The sequence below is a fragment of the Anguilla rostrata genome, chromosome 10 (genome assembly GCF_018555375.3).
Source record: "Anguilla rostrata isolate EN2019 chromosome 10, ASM1855537v3, whole genome shotgun sequence".
Lineage (NCBI taxonomy): Eukaryota > Metazoa > Chordata > Actinopteri > Anguilliformes > Anguillidae > Anguilla > Anguilla rostrata.
In genome coordinates this window covers 34386025-34412200 of record NC_057942.1, presented here as the reverse complement: position 1 = coordinate 34412200, position 26176 = coordinate 34386025, and the positions used below count along the sequence as shown (strand labels likewise).

The 26176-nt window shown below is 50.1% G+C and overlaps 1 protein-coding gene across 1 annotated transcript in view; it reads left to right on the top strand.

The window, feature by feature from the left end:
* Positions 1-26176, top strand: part of wdfy3 (WD repeat and FYVE domain containing 3) — a 67681-nt gene that overhangs the window by 37094 nt on the left and 4411 nt on the right. The window contains 43 exon segments of the mRNA XM_064353219.1: positions 564-745; positions 1889-2120; positions 2709-2869; positions 2994-3105; positions 3494-3684; positions 4070-4222; positions 4794-4867; positions 5079-5240; positions 5503-5597; positions 5783-5903; positions 6391-6608; positions 6726-6922; positions 7505-7639; positions 8144-8323; positions 8720-8947; positions 9524-9623; positions 10409-10569; positions 11527-11756; positions 13137-13357; positions 13963-14120; positions 14273-14350; positions 14725-14952; positions 17097-17265; positions 17690-17853; positions 18381-18529; positions 19400-19520; positions 19616-19701; positions 20005-20085; positions 20172-20226; positions 20347-20466; positions 21182-21299; positions 21391-21497; positions 21653-21806; positions 22042-22133; positions 22469-22681; positions 22805-22952; positions 23267-23421; positions 23786-23944; positions 24306-24485; positions 24731-24913; positions 25170-25266; positions 25652-25895; positions 25897-25955. Of these exon segments, the coding sequence (XP_064209289.1) occupies positions 564-745; positions 1889-2120; positions 2709-2869; positions 2994-3105; positions 3494-3684; positions 4070-4222; positions 4794-4867; positions 5079-5240; positions 5503-5597; positions 5783-5903; positions 6391-6608; positions 6726-6922; positions 7505-7639; positions 8144-8323; positions 8720-8947; positions 9524-9623; positions 10409-10569; positions 11527-11756; positions 13137-13357; positions 13963-14120; positions 14273-14350; positions 14725-14952; positions 17097-17265; positions 17690-17853; positions 18381-18529; positions 19400-19520; positions 19616-19701; positions 20005-20085; positions 20172-20226; positions 20347-20466; positions 21182-21299; positions 21391-21497; positions 21653-21806; positions 22042-22133; positions 22469-22681; positions 22805-22952; positions 23267-23421; positions 23786-23944; positions 24306-24485; positions 24731-24913; positions 25170-25266; positions 25652-25895; positions 25897-25955 (6471 nt within the window).

Sequence of the window (26176 nt, the reverse complement as noted above, 5' to 3'; positions counted from 1 at the left end):
GATTCAGGAGTAACGGCAGGGGGCGGGGTCGCTTACATTTCAGGTGCAGAGCTGAAATTTCTGTTTTTTGACTGAAAATGGCACATAATGAGGATGAGGATTTCTCGGTGGTATTGGGCTTTCTCAATTAATGAAATGAATTCCAATGCATTGTGTGAACATGGAATTTTTCTCAAACCTGTTATCACCCAAGGCTGCATTTCCCCCACCCCCTCTCTCTCAGCTTTAAATAGCACCTGTTCTCTGTTCTGTAGCTTGTAATTATTAAGTGATCTATCAGCTTAGGAAGATACACAATACTCATTTTACTATTTGACCTTTAACCCCAACTCTTACCAATCCCTAAGGGAATTCTTTTGTTTGTGTTTTCCCATAAAACAGCCCTAGTTGTTAGCCCCTTGTGTAACTCTTACTGCTGGATATAGTGGCCTAATGGTAGCAAGGTCAGTTACACTTAATGGAAAATGTAACTGACGAGAAAAGGTCTGTGCTGAATTGGCGACCGCAGCGGTCGGCCCCCAGAACCGTGACCGCTCTCTCTCTCCCGCTCCCCGTCCCCGCAGTGGACGACTTCAGCGAGGAGTCCTCCTTCTACGAGATCCTGCCCTGCTGCGCCCGCTTCCGCTGCGGTGACATCATCAGCGAGGGACAGTGGCACCACCTGGTGTTGGTGATGAGCAAGGGCATGCTGAAGAACAGCACGGCCACGGTCTACATTGACGGCCAGCTGGTCAATACCGTCAAGGTATTTATCTTCTCCTGGGCGCTGACGCCTCTGTGTGTTGGTTTACTGTGTATCCACAAGCAGAAATGTCTGTGTAGACTCCTATGTGACTGATATCTTGAAGTGCACAATCTTTGATGTGGTGGGAAATACTTGGTGCGAACTATTAAACATGCTGATGCAAGAGCTGCTGATTTTTTCAACATTTGAATGACTGCTGATTGAATACTCACTTAATACACACTGATAAAACCATATGGAAGCAGGCAGAATTTGAGCCTGTGAGTGTGTGTGTGTGTGTGTATGTCTGTATGTGTTGAAGTACAAGCAATTACACCAGTAACCCCAGGGCAAGACTGTGTCCAATAAAGATTGACTGAATGACTCTAGTAAAAGTAATAGATAAGGAAAAGAGGGTAGCCTCGTATAGCAGCTCGCTCTAGCCCTTGTAAAAATGTGCTCTTGTCAGAGCTATTGTGTTGGCCTACAGCCCTGCCAGGTGGCGGGACACCTGTGCCCAATGAGCCCTGGGGCCTGGCAGAGGGCGGCGAGTGTGGGGTGGGGTGGGGGTGGGGGATTGACGATCCTTGACAGGATGTCCCATTGGGACAGCTGGGTCATCCTCTGACAGGGCCTGGCGGTTAGCATGTACAGTATATTCAGGCAGGCATCAGACTACAGCGGAAGACTCCAGGGGAGGCTCGCGTTTTCGGATCCTTTGATGTGGTTTCCGTTTGATCGCAGATAAACCTGGGGTGTGCTGACATCCGAATCAGCCACAACTGCAGCGGTGGAGCTGTGTTCGTCGCCATCTTAGCTGGATGTGAATGATTTAGCCGTGTTATCCACGCTGCAGTGATGAGCTGTGACTCACGTTGGCTAGGCCACTCAGTCTCATTGTGTCATAATAGTACAATTATCCCCATGAAGGGTGAGATCACAAATATGCGATTAGAATGTTCTTAACTGAGCATTCTAATGCTGATGTCACAATCACTACTGGTAATTGAAAGTAAAGGAGTTTTGGAACACTGACTTAGAATTTTAAAAAAAACATTAAAAAAAAAAAACTACTCTTCAAAAAGGGCTAATTTGATTTGATTGTGTGTAATTAAAGGTTATAATGATATTAATGAGCTGGCGCCTCTCTTGTCCCGCACGCAGCTTCACTACGTTCACAGCTCGCCGGGGGGGTCTGGCTCCACCAACCCCCCGGTGGTGAGCACAGTCTACAGCTACGTCGGCACGCCCCCCGCCCAGCGGCAGGTGTCCTCGCTGGCGTGGCGCCTGGGCCCCACCCACTTCCTGGAGGAAGTGCTGCCGGCCGCCAGCGTCTCTGCCATCTACGAGCTGGGTCCCAACTACGTGGGCAGCTTTCAGGCTGTTTACCTGCCCTGTGAGTACTGTGTGTGTGCATGTGTGTGTATGTGTGTGTGCGTGCATGCATGTATGCGCGCGTGTGTGTGTGTGCATGCATGTGTGTCTCCCTCTGTTTTATTAACATTTGTGTATTGTATGTGTATATGTGTGCATATGTATATGTGTGTGTGCCCACTTATGTCTGCGTTTGTCTGCTTCTCTCTTTTATCTGTATATGTGTATTGTGTTTGCTAGTGCTAGCGTTTATGTTTATACGTGTATGCATGTGATTTTCCATTTCTCTTGCTGTTCGTCCAGTAGATAGTTCCTCTCTGAATGGGGGGCTTTGTTCCTAATCTGGTTGGAGGCAGATACTTGAAAAACATATTGCCCTGCAGTTCAGGCAATTTGTTTTCTTCTGAATAAAGCAAAGGGCAGGAAATGACTCAGAATGACTCTTCCTGTGTGACTCTTCAAGCTATTGCTGTTTGAATCTATTCATGGGTCCCAGCGATTTCCTTCCAATACCTCAAACCAAACTACTGTACCGCCCTCTCACATTCAGGGCATTTACTGTACCATGTAAAGGGTAGTGTGCTTTAAACTGACCTCACCTGTCTCTCAGGTAAGGACTCGAAGGCGGAGGCCGTACCCCCGGCCCCTGTGGCCCTGGTGCCGGAGGAGAAGGTGTCCTTCAGCCTCTATGCCCTCTCCGTCTCCACCCTCACCGTGGCCAAGATCAGGAAGGTCTACAACAAGCTGGACAGCAAGGCTATCGCCAAACAGGTGAGCGCCGCCCTGCTGGAGGGAGGTGGTACCGTCATCCCCAGCGCACTGTGGCCTGGAGGAAGGAGAGTGAAGTCCTGACCCTGCTCTGACTGCTGTGTCCCTTTTGTCACCTGTGCACCAGTTGACCTTGTCCTCCCACGAAAATGCCACGCCGATCAAGCTGATCCACAACGCGGCGGGGCACCTCAACGGCCCGGCTCGCACGCTGGGCGCCGCGGTCGTCGGCTACCTGGGTAAGACCTGCGGTCGGGCCAACCGCAACGCTGACCGTCCCTGACCATCAGGACCTGCTTAAAACGGAGCTCCATTTCAGGGTGGTCAGGGGAACGTAATGTGACTGAGTGCGGAGATTGAGGAAACTTCCCCAACACGTTCCACACCCCGTCTCTTCCTCTAGCATGAGAACTTCTGTTGCCTCCTGCTCACTGATTCTCACAGTATGCATGTTAGCATTGGTGCCTTGTTCCAAGCCTTCTGACTGTATGAAAGATCTTTAAAAAATGCTGTTTCACTTGCGAAAATAAAAGGGTTGTATTTGTCCACAGTCAGATGTGTGCTGAACGTGTGTGGTGTTTATGGTTGGTTTTAAGAGTTGAAGAATGTTCCTCGTGCCCTCTCCAGGTGTGCATGCGTTCGTGCCCAGGCCAGTGGCCACAAACCTGCAGTACGTCGGAGGCGCCGCCGCCATTCTGGGCCTGGTCGCCATGGCGTCAGACGTGGAGGGGCTGTACGCAGCAGTGAAAGCTCTGGTGTGCGTCGTCAAGAGCAACGCGCTGGCCAGCAAGGAGATGGAGCGGATCAAAGGCTACCAAGTCAGTCCATGGCAAAGGGCTTGGGACAAATCATGGGAAATGTAGTTTTGGTTGCAAAGCCTGCTGTTCAAGGAAGCTGTTGCAGTGACTGTACACGGGACTGGTTCTCACCAGAACCATAGATTGATAGCGCTCTATCCTCTGGCACTGGTTATTACTGTACGAAGCCCCATGCTCATCACTGATGGTACATATTGTAAATGTTGTGGGTGTGAAGATTGCTCTGTAATGAACACTGGTATATGAAAAGAGTGAATGTACTGGTTGTGGTTCTGTAGCACAGTGGTAAGGGTTAATGTTCTAGTTCTGGTTCTGTAGCACAGCGATAAGGGAGCTGGTTCTGGTTCTGTAGGACAGACCTAAGGGTAAATGTTATATCTCCCAGTTGCTGGCCATGTTGCTGAAGAAGAAGCGCTCTCTGCTGAACAGTCACATCCTCCACCTCACCTTCTCCCTGGTGGGGACGGTGGACAGCGGCCACGAGACCTCCATCATCCCCAACTCCACCGCCTTCCAGGACCTGCTGTGCGACTTTGAGGTGAGGGCCACACCCGCCCTACCGTCCAGTGAGAGGGAGAGCTGAACTGAGTGGGCGGAGCAATCGGTGCTTCATACCATCTTCCTATAAATGTGAAAAATGTATTGTGAAGTTTCAGAGTGCAAAATGTCACAAACCCCTGTCACGCTGTGTGAAAAAGTCTATTTATCCACTTTGCCCTGTTATCCGAGGTGCCCTCAGTTAAGTGTGAAAGATGTCCTCCCTCAACCCTCTATACTGTCCTTATGAACCCTGCTTACCTGGCAATACTTTCTTTAAGCTGTGGAGTAGATTTTCTAGAATGTTTTTTCAAAATTCAGTGTTCTAGAACTCCATTGCTTTCAGTTACCAGCAGTGATTGTTACATCAGCATTAGAATGTTCAGTTCAGAACATTCTAATCACGTATTTGTGATCTCACACCTTAAAGGGTTGAATTTGTTTCTTCGGCGTGCAACACTGCGGGTACAGATCTGTTTGTTTCTTAAATGTGACTGTAAGTAGGACGTCCCACGGCAACCTCCTGTGGGAGACTGCGCTCTAATGCTGTTCACTTCCTGTTCCTGTCTCAGGTGTGGCTCCACGCCCCGTACGAGCTGCACCTGTCCCTGTTTGAGCACTTCATCGAGCTCCTGACTGAATCCAGGTGAGCAAGCGAGGCCCGGGCTGGGATTCTGTCAGTGTTTGTCCCTAGGTGCTGGCTGTGACTGTTTGCGTGAGTGAGTGAGTGAGTGAGCGAGTGAGTGAGTGAGTGCGTGAGTGAGTGAGTGAGTGCGTGAGTGAGTGACTGTTTGCGTGAGTGAGCGAGTGCGTGCGTGCATGCAGATGTCTCAGTCTGTTCTTTCCTCCTCCCTCAGCGAGGCCGCGAAGAACGCCAAGCTGCTCCGGGAGTTCCAGCTGATCCCCAAACTCCTGCTGACTCTGCGCGACACCTCCCTGTCCCAAACCACCATCACCGCCATCAGCAACGTCCTGAGCTTGCTGCTGCAGGGCTTCCCCAACAGCTACGACCTGCTCAGGTACCACACGCTAAAATATTACTACACACCTGAGACAGACAGCTACTGCTCAGGTACCACACGCATATATATTACACCTGAGATCGCTACGACCTGCTCAGGTACCACACACTAATACATTACACCTGAGACAGCTACAACCAGCTCAGGTACCACACGCTAATATATTACTACACACCTGAGACAGCTACCACCAGCTGAGGTACCGCACGCTAATGCATTACAAGTATATCCAGTACAGATGTATCTTGTTGTTTTGCAGGGTTGGCCAGTTCATTTCCTCCACCCTCCCCACGTTCGCGGTCTGTGAGAAATTTGTGGTCATGGAGGCCATCAGCGAGGAGAAAGTCGACGGAGGTAAAGCGCCAGCTGTCTCATGCGCGTGTGATCCTGTAGAATTTCATCTGTGCCTGTGTCACACTCTCACCTCGTTATACCACCTCTGTCAGCAAACAGGAAGGAAGTGTTCACGCCCGGCTGAATCGCGCCCTCGACTCGAACCGCGGTTAACCGCAAACGTTTTCTTTTTTTTCCGCGCCCAGCGAACGAAGACGATTTCGGCGGGCTGCTCTCAGCCAATCTGATCCTGCTGCGGAACAGGCTTCTGGACATCTTGCTCAAACTGCTGTTCACCTCCAGAGAGAAGTGCGTCGTAAATGCACAGTAAGTCTCAGCCCTTGCCACGGCACAGAACCTCATTAACTAGTAATACTTGCACTTCAAAGTTCATTATTTTTTGCTATTTAAACTGTGACCGTCCAGTACATTCCAGCCAGTTGCTGCATGTCCAGGTGTCAGGCCTGTCCAGAGGTTTTTGTGCGGATATGAATCAGCCGTCGTTGCTTCATAAGTCCATAATTATTCCAACATGTGCATTTAAATTTTTTTATAAATGCGTTTTGTCTATTTGTTATTTTAGTTTTTTCCATCGAGGACCGCTTAGGGAATAAGCGTGCTAATAACAATTTAATATGTCTGCTTTTTCACGTGTATAAATAAATAAATGAATAAATAAATAAACTGGCTGATTCACGAGAATGGTTTGACTGTGTCCCAGTCATGATTAGGTCCTGAGGGCTTTCAGTTAAATGAGATTACATTTTGTTGCTGATGCTCCACTGCCTGCATTGCTCATGTCTGCCCCCTGTAGGGCATGTGAGGAACTGGTGCGTACGCTGGGCTTCGACTGGCTGCTGATGCTCATGGAGGAGCACGTGCACTTCAGCACCGTGACGGCCGCCATGCGGGTGCTGGTGGTGTTGCTCAGCAACCAGCCCATCCTGGCCCGCTTCAGGGAGGGGCTCTGCGGCGGGGGCTGGCTGGACCACACCGACGCCGTGCTCACCAACAAGATCGGCACCGTCCTGGGTGAGCCTCGGGGGCCGCGTTTCGCGCTTTCCTTCTCATGGCGGGGGGGGGGGACGTCCCGTGGGTTTTGGGGGAATTCGCGCCTCTCTCACCGTCTCCCCCCCTCCCCCCACGCAGGCTTCAACGTGGGCCGCAATGCGGGGGGCAGGTCCACGGTGCGAGAGATCAACCGCGACGCCTGCCACTTCCCAGGGTTCCCTGTGCTCCAGACCTTCCTGCCCAAGCACACCAACGTGCCGGACCTCTACTTCCTGGTGATGGCCCTGTTCCTGCAGCAGCCTGTGTCCAAGCTGCCGGACAGCCTGCAGGTAAATGTTAGTATGACCTTTCCTTCTGCTAACCCCGCCTCCACACTCACTGTCCATGTGCCGTAAGTCACCTCTGCCAGTACCACAGAAAACATTTGAAATACATGTGAAATTTCTGATTCCTTATTTATTGTATTTTTTATTTTTTATTATTTTTTTCTGGATGCCTAATTTTTCAGTTGCCTAATTTGTCCGATTGCATTTTTAACAGTAGGCATCTTTAAACTGTATATGTTTTGGATAACAATCTGGTTCAGAATTTGAAATTGTGCACTTGCTCCTTGTGGTCAGTGCCTTATGCGTAACCGCATGCTGTAACTAAAGCTCTGCTCTCTGCAGTCAGCCGCTGAGCCCTGTGCATTGTGGGTAACAGCATGTGTTAACCGAATCGCTGCTCTCTGTGGTCAGTCTCTGAGCCCCGTGCATTGTGGGTAACATCATGTGTTAACCGAATCACTTCCCTCTGGTTAGTCTGTCAGCCCAGTGCATTGTGGGTAATAGCATGTGGTAACAACGCTTCCCCCGCGGTGTGTGGCCAGTGCCTCATGGGTACCAGCGTGTGGAAACGTTGCGCTCTCCTCCCCGCAGTTCGACCTGGACTCCATCTGGACGTTCATCTTCGGCGTTCCGGCGTCCAGCGGAGCGGTGGCGGGCTCCATCCACGGCGTGTGCTCAGAGGCGGCTCTGCTCCTGCTGGCCATGCTGCGCAGCCTGCTCAACCTGGTGAGGAGAGGAGCTCTGCCGTTTATTCACTCTCACTCGCATTCTATGCTCTCCTTTAACCACATGGGTTACAACCTGCCAGTTGTAGTTCACCGAAAACTACTGTGTATATCTCAATATGGAATATGTTTTTTTTCTTTGATTTGATATTGCTGTTAATGTGAAGGCTGGTGTCGTGTTCATTTGTTGATTTTGAAGTGTTGGAACTGACTTTGTGTTGGTGCTGGCTGCTTTGTTGCCTTTCCTGGTGACGTCATAGTGATTTTGGGTTAGACGTTGCGATGATGTCATAGCAACATGGGCTAGATGTGAGGTCATATTGATGTGATTTTTTGTTTGTTTTCGTGTTGCCGTCATAGCTCTGTGGGTTAGCTGTGATGATATCATAGCTCTGTGGGTCAGATGTGATAATGTCATAGCTCTATGGGTTTGGTGTGATGATGTCATAGCTGTGGGTTAGGCGTGATGATGTCATAGTGCTGTGATGTTTGTACGGTTCCCCAGCCCTGGCAGTCGGAGGAGGAGGGCTCCTGGCTCAGAGAGTACCCCATCACGCTGATGCAGTTCTTCCGCTACCTCTACCACAACGTGCCGGACCTGGCACCCATGTGGCTCAGCCCTGAGTTCCTGTGCGCCCTGGCAGCCACGGTCTTCCCCTTCAACATCAGGCCCTACTCCGAGATGGTACGGCCTTTACGCCTTACACTCAACCAATCACAGCCCACATTCAGCGTGGCTTCTTAGAGTAAAGAATGAAATACATTTTAAAAAACTCTCCATATTTTCAAAAGAAACCAGGTGGCTGAGTTTAACAAAAATAAAATTAGAGCATTGATTCATTTAACGAATCATAGTTTAGGATACCACTTTGTGATTTTACGGAATGTAAAAACGCTTGTAAGAGTTCTCTCTCACTAGGTTTAAAACGAAACACAGTATCCCCAGGAGGACTTAATAAATGCACTCCAACACAAGAGGGACAAAATTCTTCCTATCTAAAGGCTCCAGTCAGCTGAATGGCCAATGCCAAGAGAGATTATTTCCTAACCGGAACCCTAACCCTCCTCCTGCGTGCTGCAGGTTACGGACCTGGACGACGAGGCAGGCTCCTCGGAGTCAGAGGCCTTCACGGCAGACGCGGGGATGAACCGCAGCCAATCGGAGTACTGCAACGTGGGCACCAAGACCTCCCTGACCAGCCACCCCGCCAAGAAGTACGTCTTCGACTTCATGAGGGCGCTCATCATGGACAACCTGTGTGTGACCCCCGCCAGCAAGCAGACGCCGACCGTGGACCTGCTGCTGGAGGTACGAGCGCTGTTCTGCCCTTCCTCCACCTCAGATGGAGTGTGCTGCTTCCTTAGAAGTTATGCTACTTTACTGAATATGTAAGGTGCGAGTGGGTGTCGTTTTTGTTATTGTGTTTGGGAGGAAGCACCAAATCATTTTTTCTATGGTCAAAGGCCATTTTTAACCGCTTCCTCATTAATGGGAACAAAGCAAAGTGTGCTTTGAGTTCAAACAGGAAGGAGTTCAGATTTTCCCTCATATTGCAACACTCGCTGACAAACTCTTTCTTTTCTAGTTACTTGATTTATTGACTTGTGTCAAGGCATTAGCTCTTTTGTGAAGAGGCTGTGTAAGTGCGTCTGCTTTTCTTTCTGAAAAGGTTAATGTGTCGGTGTGGAATCTTCTTTAGAATTCAAGGATTTTGACTCACTCTTCCAGCTTACGTAAACAAACGGATTTCCTTCTGCGCTTCTATTTTTGGAAAACGGTGAATGAAACAGGCAGTTTGCCGGCCTCCTGTTTTAGAATGAGGACCCCTGGTGTACTCTATGGTGTTTTTGTAGAGTGAGCTCTTCCTGTGTGTCATGACTACAGGCTGCCCCCGAGCGCTCCACGAGGACCCAGCAGAAGGAGTTCCAGTCCTACATCTTGGACAGCGTGATGGAGCACCTGCTGGCTGCAGACGTCCTCCTGGGTGAGGCCACGTGACCAGTCTCCACGGAAACACTGAGATGAATGTGCTCATTGGTTGAAAGGGATCTTCACCACATGAGGCCCCATAACAAGGAGCTCTCCCATGCCGTCTACCCTATTGGCTTGCACCTTTCTGGGGTCTGGTTTAGCCGAGCTATGCGGTAGGATGCTAAATGGGGAAGTGTGTGCTTGGAAAATCACCAGTGAATCACCAGTGTGAAACCAGTGAACAATGTCCTGTAGTTACAGTAAGCTAAATTTAGATCTTTATTCAGGAACAACAGTCTATTTTCATTTTCGTTCGTTGACATATCCCTGGCTATATTGGGTGTTTAGGGTCTTTTTTTGGTGAGGGACTATTGCTTGTCCTTGTCAAATTCCAAGGTGCTTGAGCACTGGTCAGAGAAGACACGCACAATCCCTAATCCCAGTGTTTCTGGACCGGAATAATTCCCGAGTGTGAGCGGAAGCTGCTTTTAAGGCACGGAGGGGAAGCCTGTGACATGGAGCGAGTTTAAATGCCTTTACTTATTCATCAGAATATTCAGTGCGTGACTGGTGATCTGCCTCAGGGGATTCATTCCCCCGGTTTTGTTCTTCAGAGGGATTCGCCTGGCGCGCTTGCCCTGCGAGACTTTCAGAGCGTACGTTTTGTAAACGCTCTTCATTAAGACAGCGCGGTATTTCCTCGGGCTGTCTGCGAACCGGTGACATTTGCGTTACAAGCGCAGCGGCTGCTCCTGTTTGATCCCCTCTCTCGTGTGTGTGTGTGTGTGTGTGTATCAGGAGAGGACTCGTCCATGCCCGTCACCAGCGGGGGCAGCTATCAGATCCTGGTGCACAACGTCTTCTACTTCACCCAGCGTGTGGTGGACAAGCTGTGGCAGGGCATGTTCAACAAGGACTCCAAGCTGGTGGTCGAGTTCATCGTGCAGCTCATTGGACAGGTACAGCCCCTCCATAGCCCCTCATAGCCCCCCCACATCCCCCCCACACCCCACCACAGCCCCCCACATCCCCCCCACAGCCTCCCACAGCCCCACGTCCTTGTCCACTGTGTATTCCACTCACAGTGAATGAGTACACACATGGGTGTTCCCCCAAAGTGTTTATGTCTCTCCCTCACACGAGATTCAGCTGTATTCCCCTCATTCCTACAATGCCACCGAAGTCACCCGAGAACGTCCTCACTCACACAAGCTGTCTGCACCCAGCCTTCTTCAGGGATAGGCCGTCACTTCTTTCTCCGATGAAGCTGTGCGTCTGTTTCCAAGGGAAACGGCGGGTTGGGGGTGCTACTTTTATTCAGTCCCCCCCTCCTTCCGCCTCCCGCCAAGGCCACTCACTCAATTAAACCGGTTTAACTGCTTAATCGGAGATAATGTGGTTTAAACCTGAAAAGGGGATTGTCTGTTTCGAAACGTGGAGCTCAGTTGTCAATCATCGGCTATCTATTGAGTGCAGTAGAAAAGCTGGCAGAATTCCCAGCTTAATTTTTTATTCCCGTGCAATTATAGTAACGTAATTTTATATATCAGGAACATATTATTTTCCAGCTTCTCAAATCTGTTTTATTGACCAAATGTTTTTAATGGTACCATATGGTGCAATGGTGTCAACCTGCAAAAAATAGAATCATGGCTCATTTCAAATAAGCTCCCTCTCTCTCTCAGATAAGCAGTCTCTCTCTCTCTCTCTATCACTCTTTCTCACAAACACGTACACACAAACACGCACACACAAACTCACATTCATTGAAAACAGAAACTACAGTTTGGTTATTATTAAAGTACTGTATTGCTCTTAATACTTCCTTGCATTCCAATGTGGTTTAACCCTAATACGCATCACTCAACAAAGTCCCTCTGTGTGCAATCCCCCCCTCCCCCCCCCCCACGATCCAGTCCAAGAGGAGGTCGCAAGGCTTGTCCCTGGACTCCATCTACCACTCTCTGAACCGGACCGTCCTGTACCAGCTCTCCCGACCGCACAAGACCGTGGCGCAGCAGGTGGCCCTGCTGGACTCCCTGCGCGTGCTCACCATCAACCGCAACCTGGTCCTGGGCCCCGGCAACCACGACCAGGATTTCGCCGCCTGCCTGGCGCACTGCCTCGTACACCTGCACTCCGGGAGGTGAGCAGGGGGTGGGGGGGGGACATGACTCTCTGTATCCCCTGAGGAGCTGACTGACTGGGGAATATAACCTACATGGCTATTAACCAAATTTTTTATTTTTGAGTAGCCAGCCAGGTGAGAAAAGCAGCTGTGCTAGCCAGCTAGCTGTGCTTGTGGCATGGAGTCAAATTGTTTTGTTTTTATTAAATTAATTAGCAAACCTTAAATACGTGTGTAAAAGTATCCAGCGAGACAGAGGTCTGTAGTGGCAGAATGTTAAATAGGGGGAAAAATGTTAAAACGTTCTGAACCACAAAGTTTCTGTGAGCGTGGGGTCCGTCCAGTGCAGATGGCTGTGTTCGGAAACTGAATTTGTAATCTGAGAAAGTTAAAGAAGTAGCATTTTACCAGTGTGATCTATCAGTCCGGGAGGTGTGGACTGGAGAGCTTTACAGCGTTACATTTACTCAATCAACTGAGAGCTGCCAAGCCTCTCTTCTTGTCCATATTTAGCATATCTTTAAAGGATATTAAAAAGCGGACCATCGTCAGAGCTTCATTCAGCAAAGAAGCCTGAGGACTCCTGGTTCTGTGCAGTTTATTAACCATGTTCTCTGGTATCTGGTTAGCTCGCTTTGTAGTGTAGTAAAGAGTCTGGTATAAGATGGGTCCTGTGTCGCTTGAATCGTCATTTAGTCCCTGCACCCAGCCTGGAAGGGACTTGATTTGAAGTGCGGTAGGCTAAGTGCTTGGCATGACCCACACTGGCTTCTCAGTATGATGGACCCCGGTCATCCGAGACCCGCGCCTCGAGAGTACGCCTGCACAAGCCAGGAAACGGCGGCGTGATAATGGTTCGGGGGCGATGCTTCCGCTCGCTGCTCTCTCTCTCTCCCCCTGGTTCGTCTGACGATCGCTGCCCTGCACTCATGTCCGACAAACCAGTAGACCACCACACAACGAGGTAGTGGCTTGTACACTCCCAACACACCCTTCATTCCGCTTCCAGCATGGCTAGTTTATAGCGCAAATCTTATTATTTGGTTTTGATGTCGATTTGGGCGGCAGTGTAGTATAATGGTTAAGGAACTGGTCTTGTAACATGAAGGACACAGGTTCAATTCCTGGGTAGGACACTGCCGTTGTACCCTGGAGAAAGGTACTTACATATATACTGAAGCAATGCAGGTAAGTCACTCTGGAAAGAGCATCTGCTAAATGCCTGTAATGTAATGAAGTGTAATGACCTATGGAAACAGCTGCTTGGCTTTAATGCAGCAGTCTAAGTGGTAAATAGCATGATTTTACATGTGGGAGCACTGAGCCGTGTCTTTGTTTGTGAGTTTCTCTCGGGTTCTTTGTAACTTTCTCTCGGGTTCTTTGTTTGTGACTTTCCTTGTTTGGGTTCTCTGTCCTTCGCGCGCGTGCCCCCGCAGGCCGGCAGCTCCTGCTGAAGGCGGTGAACCGCGTCTGGACGGAGCTCCTCCACAGCAAGCGGCAGATGCTGGAGGACGTCTTCAAGGTGTCCCTGCCCGCCAACGACCGCGGCCACGTGGACATCGGCACCGCCCGCGGCCTCATCGAGGAGCCCGCCGCCAAGAGCTGGCACAACCACCTGGGTGAGCCGCCGTTACACACACGCGCACAAGCACACACACCAACAAAACAGCACACACATCACCCCACAACACACACACACAGAGTAAGGCACACACACACACACACCACATAGACGCACACATGCACTGACATAAACGCAGGCATGGACACACACACACACATATACATATGAACAGAAACCCACGCACACTAACCAGCACTCCCATATGCATGGACACAAAAAACAAAATCCCTATTCCCACCCACCCCACAATGATTATAATTTATTGCACATGCTGTGGAAAATAGCCCCATTTTTCCTTCTTTGTTAAGAATGCGCTCGCACACAGGCACACTCGAAATGGCGCAGAAACCGTAAGCCCTCGCGCTTTAAAGCCCCCGAGAAGGCTCTAATTCCAGCGATTTACAAGCTGTAAATGACGGAGGGCTTTTTCTCCTGCCTCGGCGCTGGCAGATTTACGCCCGGGAGAATGAGAAACGACCGCTGCGCTCTGGCATTCTGATGTGCCCCCCCCAGTCAGCGAACAGTATTTTGAGAGCCACGGTAGGCGCTGTATAAAATACTCACTGCAGTGCCCCTTCCCCCCCCCCCCCCTCCCTCCAGCCCACGAGAGGAAGTACGTCAGCAGGGGTGAGACGGCGGCCCCCGCCGCCCCGTTCAAGCTGCCCCGCGTCAGCAGCGGGTTCGGGCTGTCCAAGCTGACGGGGGCCAGGCGAAACAGGAAGGACAACAGCCAGAACAAGAGCAACATCTCCGCGCAGGTACGGACCGTCCCAATGGCAGTAACTCATTTATTTATGCGCTGCTTCCGTACGAGGCCCGTGGCTCTGAGTGCCTCGCGGTGGGGCTCTTCAGCCGTAAAAAGCTGGTAATGGACCTCATGCTCTCCCCCCCCCCCAAACCCTGTCCTCAGGAAACCTTCCAGTGGATGTTCACTCACATCGCTGTCGTTCGGGACCTGGTCACGCTGCAGTACAAAGAGTATCAGGAGGTACGGAGCCTAGGCCACTGTGCACCGCCGTACACCAAAACCGCCTTGCATGCACGGGAGGCAGGTCAGCGTCGGTCTCGAAAATGATTTATGTTAGTTGTGTACCTGACAGATATGATTTAACATGTTCGATTGCCGTTTGAAATGAATTTTGTTAAATGGAAAAGAAAATTTGTAATTAAGTAGCTTCCTATTGGTCAGATCGGGCAGTAACTGCAGTGCTGCCACCAATGTGTAACCCGGAGAACATTCCGGTGGTGCCTCTGACTTCTCACTGTTCATTGTCAGTACACGGGGGGGTCCAGTGATGGCATCCGTCCATGTGGGCCATCTGTGTGAATTTTGTGACCCCCCCCCCTCCTTGTTTGGGACAGAGGCAGCAGAACGCTCTGAAGTACGTGACGGAGGAGTGGGCGGCCATCGAGTACGAGCTCCTGAGGGAGAGGGGCCTGTGGGGCCCCCCGATCGGGTCCCACCTGGACAAGTTCCTGCTGGACATGACGGAGGGGCCCTGCCGCATGAGGAAGAAGATGGTGCGCAACGACATGTTCTACATCCACTACCCCTACGTTCCCGACTGCGAGCCCAACACCGCCTCCCAGGTACGGCACCGCCCCTTTCGTTTCACTCATTTGGCAGCTCCTATCCTGAGTGGCATAAAAACTGACAGGCACGAGCACGGACCAATAGGGAGTCAGTGAGCGTTTATATTTGAATCAGCATTCCCGACCTGCAAGTGATTGACTTAACCTGAAAATATAGGATGGTTTAAAATATATAAGGCTTAGAGCATTTTTGTTTTTGTTTCACTGATACGTAAGACTCAAAAATGAAAACTGAACTGAAAATGAATTAACCGTCCCAAAAGTAGTTAAACAATCAGGATGTGAGTAATTGTTTTTAGGAGGATTTCCTCTAATCTTATACAAACTTTTACCATCAGCCAGCTGAAATAAACTGATAGACGGAGGTAAAACAAACGAAACGAAATTGTATAAGAGCGACTGAGCCCTTGTGCCCCCCCGTCCAGTACCCCTGACCCACCACCCATCTGTCCCCTCCCCAGTACCCCTGTACACCACCCACCTCACCCAGCACAAGAGTGGCCCTAATCTCAAACCTCGATTAGCACCCGCTCACACTAATGCGTGAGGCCCTCGCAGTGGTGGCCAACGCTGGCTCGCTTCGAGCGTGTGCCAGGGTTACTGACCCCAGGATTAGCTTCCAGCTCGAGGCTTAGCTGGACTTCTCCCTTCTTGACAAAGTTTGAGCCGCGTTCAGTCGAAAGCAGGGCCTGTCAGCACAGAAATTCAATTAGTCATGCTCACATTCGAATGGCTCAAAACTATTTTACCTAGCAGCGAATTAGATTCTAAATGAACAGTACGTAAACCCTAACTAGCCTGTAGAACCTGTTCTGTAAGATCTCAGAAACTAGGCTATACTTGCCTGGGTCTGAGTTGTATTTTGGATTGGATTGAGACCCCAGGCCAGCCTGACAACGCCTGTGCCGCTCTTGCAGCTTAAATATACCCAAGTTCCTTTACACAGCAGATAAAACAATTTACTCAGGTTTAGTGCATGCAGCAAAGAAGAAAGATGCTGTTGACCTTGGGTCTTGACTTAACCCACAGCTAGGCCTTTTCTATCCAAACCCATCTTTAACCTCGCTTGTGGTTCTTCGGCTGCATAAAGACCTTGCAACCACAGTGTCTCTTCCCATTATCTCTGTGAAATAGAATGAGTTCTCTCTTGGCCTCCCTGATTGTGTCATGGTGAATAAAGATGGAATACTATCTGGAGTGGAGATTCATATCTTGTAAGAAGAGCTGAAGTGTTTACTGCATTGCATCACACAGATAATGCACCGTAGCCCTTGTGTTTGTGCACAGTGAGAATTCGGCTTTGTTCCAAACAGTAAAAATCGGACGGCAGACCAAGTCAAGTCAGATTTCTCTTCTCTTGCCATAATAAGCGAACCAAAAAGAATACAACAAATAAAAAAAAGAGGTATATCATCTCCCACAGGGCCCGGTGTGTCGGTAAGCGTCTTAGCCTGAAATTCTTGCGTTGCTTGATGCTTTTGCCAAAGGCTGTTCACAAGCCTTTCCTCCTAAAACAAGGACAGCCTCTCACGCGGCGGTACAGGCAATTACCGGTCTGCGCGGTAATCTCACGCAAGGTCAAGCACGCTCGGGTCGGGGATAAGCCCCGCTCCTGCGTAGTCAGTAGTTTTCCGTTTCATTTTCTTAAAACGACACATTTTCTCCACTGATAGCAGGCTAACAGAGCTGCTTGTCACGGATTTTGTTAGGGAGGGATCTCGTAAAGGGCTGTGCAGTGTTTTATTAGTGTTGTTGTGCGGTTTTTATGCGCAGGGCTGTTTCGTTTATCACCGTCTGCTGCGCCGGTGGACTGAAGGGTTTCTCAATTCTGTCGACTCTGCCTCTGTGTAATTAACTGCGATGTGGCGCCCGGAGGGGACGTCAGGGGATTGTTTTCCTGACTAAAACCTCCAAACAGGAGTCCCACAAAACTTTCCGCAAATGCTGAAAGACGGAAAAAGATACTGAAAATGCGTTCATAGGACACCTCAGTCCTTTATTTTGAGCTGTAAATGCGGCCCGATTGAATTTTCGGTATTTTTCCGGTAACGGTAATGTATTTACGTGTGTGTAAAACTCCCGGTGCGCGGCGGGTTGAAGTGCGCTCTGTGTTCCCGTCACCGAACGGTCCTCCCCTGCAGAAACCGCCGCGCTACCGCAGGGCCATCAGCTACGACAGCAAGGACTACTACATGCGGCTGCTGTCGGGGAACCCCGGCATGTACCAGCACTCGGTCCAGCAGAGCTCCGAGGGGGAGACCGCGCCGCACGAACCCGAGCCGGGGGAGGACACCATCGCCCGGGTCAAAGGTACGCGCCGGCCGGGTCGAGGGTCGGAGGTCAGAGGGGACGGCGGAAGGAGAAGGGCGGGTTTATTCGGTGGTGGGGGCGGAGCCTCTCGGGGCTGGAGCTGTGATGGACGTCACTGAATAATGTGGACCAATCAATCATTGCTCCCATAGAAAATTGCTAATTGGTTCATATCAGCATGTCACTATGCAGATTTGAAGCCTTATTCTCCGGTCATTGGTGTTTATCAGGCTCAAATGATATCATTTTGTGCAGTCAGACTTCTCAGAAGTTCAGTGATATCTGTTGTTATGTCTGGAAAAAAACATTTCTAGAGTTTAACCCTTGGTGTCAATCCCCGTAAAGAGAAAAGGTCTGAATGTGTGAAAATGTCAAGACCCCATTTTGCGAGAGGGTGACTGTCCCTCTCCTGCTGCGCCCCCAGGTCTGGTGAAGGCCCCCCTGAAGCGCTCGCGCTCCACGGCGGACGGGGGGGACGAGGACAGCCAGGACCCCCCTCAGGACCAGATTCTGGAGGCCGGGGGCGGGGATGAGGAGGAGAAGACAGACAACACGGCCCTACTGAGACTGCTGGAGGAGGGGGAGAAGGTGGGGTGGGGGGGTGTGGGTGGTAAATGTTAGGTTGTGGGGTGTGGGGTTAGGGTCGAGTGTGGATGGTGGCTGTTGGATGGTGGGGTGTTTGGTGTGGGTGGTGGAGTGTGGGTGGGGTGTACAGATGTGGGGTGTGGAATGACACAGCTGGGCAGCAGATACCACTCCCCTGAGAATTCACACTCATTCACTCATGTGGCAGTTTTTACTCTGTGCACTTTAAAAATAATTATCCGTTCAGTCATAATTTGTGAACTTCACATCCATAACTCGTCTGAGCTCATCAAAACATAGGAAAATCTGTATTTTATTAAAATTTGTTTTAAATTTATTACCTGTCTCCACTGCCATTTCCGTTTTAGTAATGTATCATCATATTTATCATTTTCTGTTTCAATGGAGTCTTTAAGCCAGAGACACATCTCAGTTTATTAAACAGTAAATCCTGAACTGAACCGAGCTGAACTGAGCTGAACCGTGCCGAGCTGAGCTGAGCTGAACCGAGCCGGTCTCGCTCTCTGCAGATCCAGCACATGTACCGCTGCGCTCGCGTCCAGGGCCTGGACACCAGCGAGGGCCTGCTGCTCTTCGGGAAAGAGCACTTCTACGTCATCGACGGCTTCACCATGACCGTCGCCCGCGAGATCCGTGACATCGACACGCTTCCTGCAAAGTGAGACTCACTTCCTCCTGTGGGCGCGGGGTTCCGATTAAAGTCACATGCAGTCAGACTGTATTTTTCTTCAAGAAAATCAAAGGAGTACTATGATAACTGCATTGTGTAACAGGCCAGTTTTGGTCGACATAAAGAGTTAGTTTATTCAATCAACCGAAACGCTCTTATTAGTATGGGTAAAATCGCACGTTGTCATTTAATAGATCCATACCGGATATTAAGAAAGCATTTGTATTTGTACAAATTAGTAGCCTAGTCTTCTTTCTGGATTGGAAGAACTGCGACACAGCCCTTGATCAAAACAACACCCACACAATGTGCTGTTACTGCTGAAGACGCGCGTGTGTATCTCCTGAAAATCTCTCGTTCCCATCTGTGGTTAAGTGTTCCGTTTGCCCCGCTGCAGTGAGAAACCTTGGATTTCATCAGCATTTCCCCTGAACTCTTAAGCTACAAATCTTATAATCTTGTATTTTTTAAAATGTCAAATATTTGGAGGGTTCATTTTTTGTTCACTGAACTGCACAAACTGCCTGGTGCAACATGTCCATTTATTTTTGAGTCACAGTTAACCCTTTAAGGTCTAAGATCACAGATCTGTGATTATAATGTTCTTAAGTGAACATTCTAATGCTGATGTCACAATCACTGCTGGTTATTGAAAGCAATGGAGTTCTAGAACACTGACTTAGAATTCTGAAAAAGAAAAAAAACATTCAAAAGACCTACTCTTGAAAGGGTTAAAGATCAGTGTTGGCTAAATCCAGTAGAGTGGCTTGAACACAGTGGTGGCATGTGTACTTCAGGCTGAGTTTGCCTGTATTGAATCTGACCGCATGACGAGGCCTGTGCTTGTCCGTATCCCAGCATGCACGAGGCCATCATCCCCAGGGGGGCGCGGCAGGGCCAGAGCCAGCTGAAGAGGACCTGCAGCATCTTCGCCTACGAGGACATCAAAGAGGTTCACAAGCGCCGCTACCTGCTGCAGGTGAGAATCCGCTCGTCTTTGGCCCCCATGGGAGCGCTATCCTGAGCTCAGTACCGCAGTCCTTTTCACACCCCGCCCCTACTCCTGTTTTCCAGCCCATGGCCGTGGAGGTGTTTTCTGGAGACGGGCGGAATTACCTGCTAGCATTCCAGAAAGGAGTCCGGAACAAAGTCTACCAGAGGTACAGAAAATGGTTGTCAATGCTATTTATTCAGTATTTCAGACTTGTAGCCTACAACCTAGAAAGCAAGCCTACAAGCTCTCTGTCTCTGTCTCTATAGAATGAGAGAGAGAGAGAGAGATAGCTGATAGAATAAAGGCAGAGGAACTGAATAGAATAGAATGTAACATCAGAGACAAAGCATTAAGCTAAAAAATATTGACAGCACAATCGGGACACAGCGTAGCCCTCCAGCACGAACTTCACCAGTAATTAACACATCTTAGTCTGTGTTAAGTGTAACGTGGGTCTCCTTGTGTGCAGGTTCCTGGCGGTGGTGCCCTCCCTCGCCGACAGCTCTGAGTCGGTGTCCGGACAGCGCCCCAACACCAGCGTGGAGCAGGGGTAGGTCCTCCAGCCAGTCAAAACGCAGGAACAAGCTGACATATGATCACATGATCATAGACTGACTCCTCCTCTCGTTCACTTAGGTCTGGTTTGCTGAGCACCCTTGTGGGCGAGAAGTCGGTCACGCAGAGATGGGAGGTGGGCAGGATGCTTCTTCTCTCTAGATGAGATTTATTTTATGATTGACACTGTATTCTGGCAGCAGTCCTTGGACGAGGCAAATGTTTAACACTGACACCTGTGCCTTTCCACACGCAGAGAGGGGAAATCAGTAACTTCCAGTACCTGATGCACCTCAACACCCTGGCCGGACGGTCCTACAACGACCTGATGCAGTACCCCGTCTTCCCCTGGATCCTGGCCGACTACCACTCAGAGGTAGCTGGACAAGGCCACACTGTTTTAAAGGGTTGCATTTTCATAGCTAGTGTCCTCCTGGTCTGGTGCACGCACAGCAGACATTTTGTGCTGAAACGCTCATGACTCCTCAGCTGAATGTTGCCAGTAGGTCTGCGCGAATGAACAGAGTCCTCCCAGACAAAGCCTTGCTTTATTGCTGTCCTCTCCCAGACCTTAAAAAAGACACGTATTCCCCACTATCATGTGTGAGGCCTTCCTTGTCCTCTGACAGTTGAACAGCAAGTCGTTTCTGGGCTTACGTAATCCAGCTGTGGATTAAAAGGGATGTGTCAGAATCGCATTAGACAAACCCCTCAAGGGGTCTTTGTCACCATTTTTCATGAAAATTAATAAACGTACGGTAATATGAATACATGAAGCTGTTCTGACAAGGAAGAGAAGGGATATCTGTCTTTATTTGTGTGACTGTTATACAGTCTGATAAATCTTATGCAGTAGATTTAGCTCTGTGTAAGTGAGCTTGGTTGCGTAGTGAGCTACTGCAGCAGTCAGATAGTGATATCATTGTTATTGATATTGATCAGTCACAGGAAGTGGACCACTGGTATTACAGCGATATAGCACTTCATTTTAAAGGGGAAAATTTTGAGACCAGCATTAGATTTTTTTGCAACAAAATGACTCAGCGACAAAATGGGATTTACGCCGTAGTTGACTAGAAGTCGGTTCACAGGAACTGGACCTCTGCAACCCCAAAACATTCCGGGACCTCTCCAAGCCCATGGGGGCCCAGACGGAGGACAGGCTGACCCAGTACAAGAAGAGGTTCAAAGACTGGGAGGACCCAAACGGTAGGTTCACCCTCTTCTTGAGTTCCTCTAATGCCAACCCTGCGCCAAAAAAAAAAAAAACCACCACGCTAACGTGGGCCGTCCTTTTCAGGTGAAACCCCGGCCTATCACTACGGCACGCACTACTCCTCGGCCATGATCGTGGCGTCGTACCTGCTCCGCATGGAGCCCTTCACGCAGATCTTCCTCCGGTTACAGGTGAGAAATATAGGCTTCCTCATGGCCATCAGTGTTCTGGATGTTTCTGTCATAGGAGCATCCATCTTCTGATGTCTCAGAAGATGGATGCTCCTATTTGAGATAGCATCTGCTAGCATTTCTCTCGTGCTCATTCCTGTCTGGACTGGCCGCAGGGAGGACACTTCGACTTGGCGGACAGGATGTTCCACAGCGTCCAGGAGGCCTGGCTCTCCGCCGCCAAGCACAACATGGCCGACGTCAAGGAACTCATCCCCGAATTCTTCTACCTCCCGGAGTTCCTGCTCAACTCCAACAACTTTGACCTTGGTGAAGACATCATTATTTCTGTTACATTCTTCAGTTTATTTTCCAGAAACTTCCATGCCTTATAGCTGACGTAAAATCTATTTTGAAGTCTGGATTTTACTTGAAACTGAACTATTAAATGCTTTGTTCAGGAGTGCAGAGACGGTGGTCTCACACGGAACTGTTTCTGGTTATGTTATCTCTCCTGTTTTGTTATTCTGCATTATTCATTGCGAGTTGTTTTTGACTGCTGCAGGGAGCAAACAGAACGGCACCAAGCTAGGTGACGTGATCCTGCCCCCGTGGGCAAAGGGTGACCCCAGAGAATTCATCAGAGTACATCGCGAGGTACGGCACGTTAACAATAAACTACTGTTTTTTTAGCTCCTGTTAACGTGTGGACCACGTCAGATTCAGCAGGGACAGCAAAACTCACGTCATCGTAACTGAAGTTCTCTTTTCAGATCAGGCTTTTAATGCATAAACACAAAATGTCATTTACACAGTCTGTTGTCTATTTTTAATAAGAAATGCATGTCCACAAAAATGAAGGTAGTCTACACAAATTGCATTAACAGCACATGTAGGTAATTCACCACATACTTGAACAGTTGTTAAAATGGCTGTTGATTTTTTTAGCTAACGCAGTTGTAAGACAGTGATTGCAATGTGCTGTTCCTCAGGCCCTGGAGTGCGACTACGTTAGCGCGCACCTGCACGAGTGGATAGACCTGATCTTCGGCTTCAAGCAGCAGGGGGCGCCGGCGGTGGAGGCGGTGAACGTTTTCCACCACCTCTTCTACGAGGGCCAGGTGGACATCTACAACATCAACGACCCGCTCAAGGAGACCGCCACCATCGGCTTCATCAACAACTTCGGCCAGATCCCCAAACAGGTAGCATTAACGTTTGCAAAGCTAAGAAAAGGTGGAACACTCAGCTCAGTGGCTACCGAAACTGCCAGTCATTTAATGTTGTGGGCGGGCCTCTGACCAGCGTCTGTCCCATCTTTGTGTCAGCTGTTCAAGAAGCCCCACCCCCCCAAGCGCGTGCGCAGCAGGTCTAACGGAGACGCCCCCGGCACACCCTCCTCCCTCGTCTCGGCCACCGACAAGATGTTCTTCCACCACCTGGACAACCTGCGTCCCTCGCTGGCCCCCGTCAAAGGTAGGGCCGGGCCAGAGCAGCCCGAGAACACGCAACACATTACATTACATTACAACACCCACAACTGTGGAGGCTTCTGGCGCTTTCCACAGCATTTAACAAACAAGGACTCGGTTTCATTGATGCGAAGCACCACTCTTACGTAGCAGCCTTTGGTACTTTGACTGCTAATAGCTCCCCCTTGTGGAGGACCTTCAGTCTGATAAATGTGAGTGAGTGAGTGAGTGAGCGTGACTGTCACCAGCGCTAAAAAACAAAGCGTACACTGCTAATGATCCGTTATTCACCCCTGCTGCCTGCGTGTGGTGCTGCAGAGCTGAAGGAGCCCGTGGGCCAGATCGTGTGCACGGATAAGGGCATCCTGGCCGTGGAGCAGAACAAGGTCCTGGTGCCCACCGCCTGGAACAAAACCTTCGCCTGGGGCTTCGCCGACCTCAGCTGCAGGCTGGCTAACTACGAGTCCGACAAGGTCAGTGAACCCAGTTTCCTTCTTTCTTTTTTAAATAACCTTTATAAGTCATGTGAAATGAGGCAGTACAAACAGCATATCAAACAATGCAGATAAAAGGAAGATAAATAACTTAGAATTTAATTGCTCTCCAAGGTATATCCCTTTTTTAAATATTTTTTCAAGAGTCTTTTTTTAGTTTAGCCTTTATCAGAGCCTATCGCTGCAGGATGTTTTCTTTCCTGAGGTATGTTTCAAAGATGTTGATAGTATGCTACTGCCCCCTGGTGTCCATTTAGTGTTAAAATGACATCTGCATTAGGTTTTATCTGGGTTGTTTGGTCATTTTCATGTCGAGCTCTGTGTTCTTCTTCTTTACCTTTAGGCGGTCATTGTGTACGAGTGCCTGTCCGAATGGGCTCAGATTCTGTGTGCCATCTGCCCGAACCCGAAGCTGGTCATCACGGGGGGCACGAGCACGGCCATCTGCGTGTGGGAGATGGGCACCTCCAAAGAGAGGGCCAAAACGCTCACTCTCAAACAGGTAAACTGCCTCATCCTCCTCTCTGTCAGTCCAGCGTGAATGTCTCCATGCATGAACGCGCGTACACGTCACGCACATGCCACAGCTGCCCCATAATCCCAGTTGCTGAGGTCCCGGTTATGAAACACAAGGGCTGTTTATGAGTGTGGTCATTTCGTGAATCATCCCAGGTTTTCTGAGACTGAATCAGGGCTTCATAGCTTCACTTTAAGCACAGCATTTGCTGTCACTAAGAGAAGCGTGATGACACGTGTGCGCTCATAGAGCCTGAACTCCCAGTGATTTGAATATCAGAAAGATCGCTTCGCTCGCATGCAGCTTGTTTGTAGCGTTGTCATTGGTGGCCTGTGTCGTTGGGCAGGCCTTGCTGGGTCACACGGACGCGGTGACGTGCCTGACGGCGTCCTCGGCGTACCACATCGTGGTGAGCGGCTCGCGGGACCGCACCTGCATCGTCTGGGACCTGAACAAGCTGGCCTTCGTCACCCAGCTGAGGGGACACCGCGCCCCCGTCTCCGCCCTCTGCATCAACGAGCTCACGGTGCGTGTCAGCTTACGCCCGCACTTCTACAGTTAAACACCTCAGCCGTGATAGTACACAGTAAACAGTATCAATACAACTCTTAACTGATGACATTTGGTCCCACATTCCAGAATGGGACCAAATGTAATCTGTTCAGGGTTGAATTAACACTGGACAGTTCACTCTGACAGAGTTTTGTGTGTGTTTTCTGTGCGGGTGTGTGTGCGTGTGGTTTGTATGTGTGTGCGCGTGTGTGTGTGCAGGGCGACATTGTGTCCTGTGCTGGGACCTACATCCACGTGTGGAGCATCAACGGTAGCCCCCTGGTCAGCGTTAACACCTTCACCGGCCGCAGCCAGCAGATCCTGTGCTGCTGCGTGTCCGAGATGAACGAGTGGGACACGCAGAACGTCATCGTCACCGGCCACTCGGACGGCGTCGTTCGGGTAAGCCCCACCCACCCCCTTTACTTAACCTTAACGCTCAATGATTCAATGCTTAATTTTGAGATAGTCCCTTAACTCTCAGTGATAGTATTCTGAATTATGAGATAGTCCCTTAACTGTCAAATATTCTGTGCTTAATTATGAAGTAGTCCCTTAACTCTCAGTGATTCTGTACTTAATTATGAGATGGTCCCTTAACTCTCAGTGATTCTATGCTTAATTATGAGTCTTATAATTGATGTTTGTGTTCCCTCAGTTCTGGAGGATGGAGTTCCTGCAGGTCCTGGAGACGCCCGCCCCAGAGCCCACTGAGCCGCCCGAAGCGCCCGACTGCTGCAGCGAGGACAAGATAGGTAAACTTTGCCCCCTGAGGCCGCCCCTAAAACACTAGCCATTACTGCTCACTGTCTCTCATACGGTAACCCCGCCCTCTCCAGATCCAGTTTCAATATGTCATCATTTCCTTTATCTCCGTCCACTGAACGTTATCAAATTTCATTTGGGTAAGAGCCACATCCCATTAAAATTATATTAGTGTAATCATATCGGCACAGTAAAAGAGGGATCTAAATACATTTAAAGTATTCCAGTCACGTCCAATATGTTTAGACAGTAAGTAGTGCGATTGTATGGCTTGGCTTCAGTCGGTACTGGTTTAGAATGGAAATTATGTTGTTGGTGTGTTTGGTGAATCGGCGGTACGCGGTAAACGGTGGGCTCCCGTGGGTGTGTCCGCAGAGGGCCGCGAGGCTCACGACGAGGACAGCAGCGAATCGGACGGCGAGGAGCAGAGCGCGCTCCAGGAGGCCGAGCCCGGGCCCGCCCACGGCCGGGCCTCCCGCCCCGACCGCGGCCCCAAGGGCTCCGCCGGCCGGCCCGGCGCCGCCTGGTCCGCCGACAGCGGCTCGGACGACTCGCGGCGCTGGTCCGACTCCCTCAGCCTGGACGAGAAGGACGGCTTCGTCTTCGTCACTACTGCTAACGCAGGACCCGCCGCCCAACCCCTCAGTGGAGGCCCGGCCGTACAGCCAGCTCAGACCCGGTAGGACACAGAGTTACTACAGCTGTGGACTAGGACACTGTCATAACACAGGGACCACAGAGTAACTACAGCTGTGGACTAGGATACTGCCCCAGCACAGGGACTACAGAGTAACTACAGCTGTGGACTAGGATACTGTCCTACCGCAGGGATTACAGAGTAACTACATCTGTGGACTAGGATACTGCCCCAGCACAGGGACTACAGAGTAGCTACAACTG